This window comes from Melanotaenia boesemani, chromosome 1 (genome assembly GCF_017639745.1).
Source record: "Melanotaenia boesemani isolate fMelBoe1 chromosome 1, fMelBoe1.pri, whole genome shotgun sequence".
Lineage (NCBI taxonomy): Eukaryota > Metazoa > Chordata > Actinopteri > Atheriniformes > Melanotaeniidae > Melanotaenia > Melanotaenia boesemani.
The window spans coordinates 14,079,650-14,088,057 of NC_055682.1; the positions used below are offsets into that span (position 1 = coordinate 14,079,650).

General features: G+C 38.6%; 1 protein-coding gene across 1 annotated transcript; it reads left to right on the forward strand.

The window, feature by feature from the left end:
• The first annotated feature begins 269 nt into the window (after window positions 1-269).
• On the forward strand, window positions 270-7,914 carry LOC121638131 (cell surface A33 antigen-like). Its single transcript, XM_041982647.1, has 7 exons — window positions 270-514; window positions 1,373-1,539; window positions 1,623-1,836; window positions 2,216-2,380; window positions 5,017-5,133; window positions 5,339-5,465; window positions 6,177-7,914. The coding sequence occupies exons 1-7, from the start codon at window positions 475-477 to the stop codon at window positions 6,712-6,714; spliced, it is 1,368 nt and encodes a 455-aa protein (XP_041838581.1). The 5' UTR covers window positions 270-474; the 3' UTR covers window positions 6,715-7,914.
• Window positions 7,915-8,408: the final 494 nt, after the last annotated feature.

Consider the following 8,408-nt stretch of genomic DNA (forward strand, 5'->3'; position numbering starts at 1 on the left):
AAATAATAGATAAACAATTAATTGAAGGAGGAGGAAAAAGCACCTGGAAATATTATGGGTCAGAGACACCATGTACTTCAACTTTAAACTATGATTTTTATTGTTTTGTTTGTTTGCTTTTCAGATTTGTTTAAGAATTATGGGAAATGTATCACCCAGCTGCCATCATATCTACTGAAGAGCAATCTTGAGCAAAAACCCAGGTATGCTGGATGATTAGACAAGCAGAAACAGGTACTGTGGGTGGAGCAAAGACGGTATGGGCGCAGCAGAATGTGCAGTGATTGGTCCAGAGCACCGCCAGTTATCCAAGTGGAGGTTGGCGCACCCAGCGGGCACATCACCATCAGGATTTTCTTGGGTTTCGATGCAAATGAGCGCGCGACGGTTCCACTTCTCAATTTCATTTCGACAGAAACTACCATTAAGTGAAGAGTGAGTGAAGATTAGTTTGATCAAACAAACGTTTTTGCCATGGAGCGGAGGACTTCTTGCTTGGCTCTGCTGTTTATTGGTGAGTATTTTTGTTAGAAATGACATTTTGATTGTTTTTCACCTCAGGTAAGGATCGACCACACCTGTTTGCGCACCTTCGGGTTAGCGTTTGAATAAAAATGCAGGCCCTGAAAGTATGGGGGTATATTATATTGCTATCTTCAATAAAGAGATTTTTTTCGTTTTCTTTTTTCTTTTTGAGAGCACAAATCAATGTATAGGCTTTTTCGAGATCATGCTTCCTTGTTCTAACGCTCAAATATTGTTCTCCTCTTTCTTAAAACTGTCTTTATTAAAGATAGTACTATCCTCCCACACGGAAATACCCAGCTGATATAATTGATTTGTTAATTTAAAACTGGGATTTTTATAATTTTATTTAGAAGATGGCACGAGCAAATTCGTCTTCCTAAAAAATTGACACTGCTCATCTTAAAATGGTGAATGTAGCTCCGACAGTTAGAGGTTTCGTTTGTTTAGATCCATGAAAACATTATTATACAGGGTTGCCACCAATATCTATTTTCATAATCTACATTTATTGCTAACAAGATATACACTATGCATCATTTCTTGACTAAATAAAAGATATTCAGCACAACAGAAAAAACTGAAAGTAGCTTATTGATGTTGGATATCAGTTGTTTTGTTTGTGAAACATAAAGGTGATTTCAAAATTATTACAGGATGATGCTGTGAGTGTATGTGGGTGAAAAGGTGGGGTTAACTATATGTACAGATCTACGTTTCTACTGGACCATGAATATGAAGGTTCCAAGCAGAGTCTTGTGAACTTAATCACTATTCACTGTTTTTGTCAATAAAAGATGATTGTGTGAAACCGATAATGACTAATAATGTTTTAAATTTCTGACAGTGTGGTCAGGTGTCGATGCCATCACAGTTGCCATTCCTCAGAAGCAGTATGAATTTTTCAGAGGAGAAAACATTACACTGCCATTCACGTTCCAAGCCTTGAATAAAAAGCCATCACAAGCTTCCATCACATGGTCTGTTTTGGATATAACACCTGATGCTGAGGAGGTCAGCATGTCTGTCTGTATGTCTGTCTGTCTGTCTGTCTGTCTTACATACTTACTTACTCCAATGCTGTTTTATTCTAACAGGTCGTGATTGCCTCTCACTATTATCCCGATAATAGCACTGACATCACTTCGACATATGAAGGCAGATTGTTTTTAGATGCAAACGTCACTGCAGGGAAAGCTACCCTCAAACTTAACTTCATCACACTGAATGAAAACAAGAAGTTTGTGTGTCGTGTCCAGATCCCAAAAGATTTGGGCATATCAGCGGCCACTACACGTGTAGTGGTTCTAGGTAAGATCAGATTTGTTTCTCGAACAGATATTCTGACTATAAGTGTTTTTAAAAGAGTTGCATTCTTTACTGTCTACAAGTGAGAGAGTGCAAAGATATGGCTGTTTGGTTAACAGGCATTTTTTAAAACCGTTGGGGTAGATTTGAGTGTGAAGAGTTGTTTGTCCGTATGTGGTCATGCATACCATTAATATACAACCTGCCTCTTGCCAAATGTCATTTTCTACTGACTTCACAGTGTTTATGGTTCAAGTTTAGGAGGACCATAGATATGTTACAAATTTGTTGTTGTTTAACAGACAATAGCTGCAAATATTTGAAAAAAAGAAAAGAAATATCAAAGGAACGTCATGGCTCGTTTTTACCTCTGTTTTTCAAGCGGCTCCATCTAAACCCAACTGTAAGATCCAAGGACCAACAGAGTACGGCCAGGACATCACCCTGTCCTGTTTATCTGATGAAGGTTCCCCTCCTCCTATTTATAAGTGGGAGAGTTATGATGTAACAAACCAGAATCGCCCTCTACCACCCAAAGCCACTGACGGTAAGTACTGATGACACATTGATGCCAAAAGAATATGAGCAAACTACTGATGTGCAAAGGCTTAGTTTCCTTTGCAAAAGCTGTGTTAGAATTACATGACAAATCCTTCTTACTTATGAGTTGAAGTAAAAATAATTTTGTAATAAGTTAAATAAGACTCTAATGTGTTTCTTTAGACTTACATTACATGCCACCTATACTAGGATGAAAATAAGACTGTAAAGACTTGTAATTGAACATTTGAAAAAGATGTCACAGTTAAAAAAAAGAATAACGTGTATTCTTTTTCAGTCCCCTTTAGCACAGCACATATTTGAAAAGATTTTACAAGTTTATTAGAATAAACAACAGTGTTTATTGAGCAATTTATTTCTAACCCCAATATCAGAAATGTTGGGACATTGTGTAAAGTGCTGCCTGTGGAGCTAGTGACATGGACATCTGGCAGTGCTCCATCAACACTGAAATATATATTCGGTAGCAACATATAGTTCCATCTATAACCATCTGAAAACTGCACCAGTAGCATCCCTTCCTCAGACCAGCCACCCTTTATCCCATTTCACTCCAGTTAATACTACTGATGTCTTTTGATTATGTCTGGATTAAAAAAAAAAACTGTGTACAGGACCTCATGCCACCTGCACACATTAAAGACTGCAATCCTGCCATTTCCCTCCTCGCAATTAATATAATTAACTCTTTCCTCACTACAGGTTTAATTCCACCAGAACTTAAATTGTCTGCTGTCACTCCCATCCTTAAGAAACTTGGTCTCAACCTGGATGATATGATTGATTTCCATCCAATCTCTAATCTCCTTTTACTGTCCAAAATTCCAGTACACATTATCTCCTCCCGAATTCAAACCCATCCATCCATTTTCGTCCGCTTATCCGGAGTCTGGTTACAGGGGCAGCTGCCTAAGCAGGAAACCTAGATTTCCCTCTCCCCGGTCACATTCACCAGCTCATCCTGAGTGATCCCGAGGCGTTCCCAGGCCAGCCGAGAGATGTAGTCCGTCCAGCGTGTCCTGGGTCTTCCCCAGGGCCTCTTTCCGATGGGACATGCTGGATCTTTTGCCTCTGCTCCAAAAGAAGAGCTGGCTCTTTTGGCTCCCAAACAGCTCTTAATGTAAATTATAGGGCTATAAAGGATGTAAAATTTACTTATCAAAAATTAATTAATTTTGTTTTGAAAACCCTTTTGTGATGGTGCCTTTTTACAAGAAGCCCTATATTTGCCTCCTTTTGTGCATTTATTCTGATAGAAAATCACTTTTGTTTACTATTTCAACAAAAATCTTATATTGCACAAATGAAAAAAAAAAAATAATCCACAAAACAGAGCGAGAACCAAACTCAAAGCAGCATTAATGTCATCAGTGCAGGTTGGCATTCAGAAAATAAGATGCCTTAACTTGGATGGGCTGATCCGGTTTCTCCTCTCTGTGTGAAGGGTTTGATGACAAGATGCACTCACTCACGTACTCTCCTCATGGCTGTCTGCTGTCTCACTTGCAGTGTAGCGCCATCTTAAGACAGATATGTGGTTGGATCAGAAAGTAAATGAGCAGGGTAGCGAGAGTGAGTCAGAAAATGAGCCAGCTAGAAAGTGGGTTCGTTTACATTGTTGCCTGGTTGTTTTTCCTGATGCTGGTTGTTTGGCATGGTTACAACCAACAGTAACCATTATTTGTTCAATAAAGCAGCTGTTCTCAGAATAACTCTGCATCCATTCATCAACACGTCCTGCCGGACGCTACAGTATGTTAGTAATTTGGCGTCATTAATATTTCACGTTTTAGTAAAACATGTATGATAAATATTAAGGATGTCAAAAATAACGTGTTAACAGCAGTAACTAATTTATGTAATGAATTGCATAAATTTTTAACCAAAATTAACGCTCCCTCATCCCCCACATTTTCCCAGTGAGAGTGTTTAAAACTCGCACTCTTTCATTTAAAGAAAAAAAACTAAAAAAGTGTTTCCTGCAGTTCTGTACTAATGTGCCGCCTTCTCCTCCGCTTCTACTCCTCCTCTCTCTCCTGTTTTTCCGTGACCAGCTGTTTGTGATCAGCTGATTGGCTTCTTTGTTGCTAGCACCGTCTTTCTTGTTGGGCTTGTTTATTATTCATTTGAGAAGGAGGAAACTAGTGGTTTGTGGTTCATCTTATATTTAACCCAAAGGATTGTTATTGGACGCAATAGCAAAAATTTATCAGTCTGATGTCAATCAGATCCATGTCACTATCACCTGAAGCTGAAGAACGAAATAGAATTTATAGACATCTTAATAAAATAACACTGGTATCGGATCCGTACTCTGTATCGGCAGATACCTAAACCACAGGTATCGGAATCGGTATTGGACAGAAAAAAATGGCATTGGAACATCCCTAGTGGACAAGGCAGGCTTGTGCATGCAGTGGTGTGGGTGTCTTTATATGCTGCATGTGTTGTGTACGTTTTCAGACTTTCCCACCACGGACGCTTATTAAAACAATGCCAAAGCAAATGTGTGCCATAATCAAAGCTAAAGGTGGTCCAACAAAATAAGAATGCTTGACTTTTTTTTTTTTTTTATGGGCAGTGTACATGTGTAGCTTATATGGCTGACTCTTTGTCTTCCAGTTGGAGGCACCCTGTCTTTATATAATATCTCCAAAGATTCTTCAGGATTCTACATCTGCAGATCAACCAACAAAATCGGTTCTGCTTTCTGTAACGTCACTATGACAGTCATGCCACGTAAGAAAAACCTTTTCAATAAATACATCCTTATACTTTATTATAATACGTTATGCATATTGTATAATATGTAATAATATAATATGTTAAATCAGATATGTTGTAATTTATCACTGGGATAACTAAAGTGTTCATTTAATTATATTTTCATAATTATCATACCTCTCGTGCCATCTCTCAATGACTTTTTTCATCAATCCTGCAGCATCCATGCAGATTGGTTCCACTGCGGGAATCATTGGTGGAGTCCTCGCCTTTTTGATCATACTTGTCGTCATCATCTGTTGCTGTTGCTGCCGCAAAAAGAAGAACAAAGAGGAATTTGCCATGACGTAATATTTTTTTTAATCCCTCTAAGATGCATGCAAATATGCAAAACCATACACACTGACTGATGAACAATATTCTGTCATGTGAATTTAGGATGACTAATTTGGCCCAAATATTTAAAACTCGTCCAATATATTAATTTTGTTTAAATCAAAGAGGTCTTGTAGTTGATTTAACATGAAAGGCACATTCTCACTTGGAAAGCAAAAGAAAAAAGCAGTCATTGTAACAATAATTAGTAAAATGTTGCTTTCAGTTTTATGTCTTTGCCATGGAACTGAATTAATCACCCTGACACACATCTGCAAAATTCTACAATTGACCAAACATGAACAAACTGAGTGCCTCTTATCTTTATGTATATCTTGTTTAGTATTAAAGCATGTGTATTATTTTAGTGGATGCAAGGTTAGTTTTATAAAATCTTGGCATCAAAAATGCAACCAGTTTGCACCCTTCAAACACTGTTCAAACTAAGACAATATTCCAGATTAAAAAAAACTAAGTTAAAGTTGTTAACAGGATTCCAGGTGTTAATGGTGTAAGCCATTAGAAATATTTCTCAAATGAATCAGCTGAACATCAGGTAGTTATAGAAAAATTAATGTACAACTGAGCCACACATCCTATGAGGTTTCTTAAGCCACATTTCTGCCGACCTTGTCAAGATAGCGTTGACATAACATGTCTCACAGCTGTGTATTTGCTTTCAGGAAACATGATGCTGAATATCACGACGACAACCCGGAAAGACTTTATGAGAATTCAGCTGATGGGGAAGAGAGGGCACGGGACAGCGGTGACCCCAAGGTGACCATATCGGACCCCATTGAGCGGCGTGACAACTATGGGGACAAGAGTGAGCGCTATGACGACCGCAAGGACCGGCGGCAGGATGACCAACGCAGCGACTACGATGACCGGCGCAGCGACTACAGCGATCGACGCAACGACGATCGACGCAATGACGATCGACGCAACGATAATCGACGCAATGACGATCGACGCAACGATAATCGACGCAATGACGATCGCCGCAGCGACTACGACGACCGACGCAGCGACTACGACGACCGACGCAGCGACTACGACGACCGACGCAGCGACTACAATGATCGACGCAGCGACTACAACGATCGACGCAACGACGACCGTCGCAGTGACGACCGTCGCAGAGACTACGATGACCGTCGCAGCGACTACAATGATCGCCGTGAGCGCTATGATGATGATCGCAGAGATCGTCATTAAGTGGATGGCGAGTGCTTTGATGACCATGACAGATCAAGGAGTGACAGCGATGACTGAGGTCATCCATCAAATTCAATCTCCTGTTCTAACTCCTGATTCTGCATGTAACTGGGGCAACATTTTGGCCCAGGTGACCAATCAAAGAGAAAACTAAGAGAAGAGAAGTCATTAGGAGAAAATGTTAAAGGTTGACTTGTTTATTCCTACAAATCTCATATGATCTGTTTTTAACAGTGAGCAGGTTGGTGGAGTCCAGAGTCACAGGTTCTACTTCAGGTTTAAATAATGCAAAGGATAACATTTGTATCTGTATGTGCAAAAATTGCAGGTTATGCAGATATTGGGAGCTAGACAGACATTTCACAAATCCCCAAAACCTTTTTTTCAAAGAATGTAAAATATTATAAAATTAGGCTTCTAATTTTGTATTTAGCATTTGCTTAATCTAATAGGAGAATTGACCAGTTCTCCCCTTTTTATGCAGATTATTTGCTGCAAAACGTTTTTAACACTAACAGTTAAAAAATAAATAAATAAATCTGTTGCTATTAGTAAAACTCAAAATGTACCATGATATACTCTGGCCTTGTACTTTCTCAATAAAATATGCAAAGTGGGATGCTCTTTCATGTACAAGGCTCATGTTTGACTTTTGGAACGTCTGAGTTTAACTTTGCCGCTCTTCTGATTTGGTCACATTCTGACACGAGGCATTATTTGGTACAAACATTGAACCAGAATGTGTTTCATAAATGTTAGAAGAAGTGGAAGTGAGCTCTGTTAGATGATGTTCACGTTTTAATGTCATGACCATCCTTGTCTTTTTTTGTTATTTGTTTTGTATCAATTTTATTTTATGCTTCTGCTTCTGGGTGTGGGTTTTGTTTTTTTTTAATCATTTTACGCAAAGCTACCTCCACACTAGACAATAGGTTTTCAACATTCTTTAGATTTGCCCAGATTGTTATTGAATACAGTTATTTGCATACTTTCTATTTACATGTAGAAACAATCTTTTATCTGTAATGGATGTTTTTTTAAGCCTTTTTTTTCTTCTTTCTTTTTTCACTGTGGTATTCTATAAATTGGAACTACAGTTATGCTAATTGTTGGTTTTGATAATGTTACCACTGTTTCTCCTCTTTGGTTGTACAAAAATGTTATTAAAAAGAGGATTAAATAAAATGAATGAAGCAACAAATCTGAATCTGACCACTAGATGGCAGCAGACAACCTCATAAACAACTTTTAATTCACTTAACTCCCATGACAACATTGTTAACGTGGATCCATTTCTAAATCTATCCCAGCTGCTACTTGGCAAGAGGCAGAGTTGCCAGTCCATTATGGGGCCAACACTGAGAGACAAACAGTTACTCATGCTCACACTCAGTCCTAGAGGGAGATTAAGAGTCACAAATCAACTTAACATGCATGTATTTGGACTGTGGGAAGAAGCCAGAGAGAAGGAACGTGCAAACTTCACACAAATATCTAAGTATCTAAGTCGAAATTTGAACCAGGAACCTTCTCATTATGAAGCAAGCTTAGCTCAGTCCAGTCTTAGTCGCTGTAGCTTTTTGGCAATAATACCATGTTTCATGCTAAAGATGAAAGAGAAATATTTGAGCTTAGCTCATCCTAGAAGTTTCGGGATTTTCACGTGAAATTTGTATAATTTTAAGTTCAAAACA

Excerpts from the sequence above, each read along its gene's own strand:
- LOC121638131 (XM_041982647.1), top strand. The coding sequence starts at position 475 with ATGGAGCGGAGGACTTCTTGCTTGGCTCTGCTGTTTATTG. Across the intron at positions 515-1,372 it reads CTTGGCTCTGCTGTTTATTG|TGTGGTCAGGTGTCGATGCC; the intron begins GTGAGTATTTTT and ends AATTTCTGACAG. Across the intron at positions 5,466-6,176 it reads AAAGAGGAATTTGCCATGAC|GAAACATGATGCTGAATATC; the intron begins GTAATATTTTTT and ends ATTTGCTTTCAG.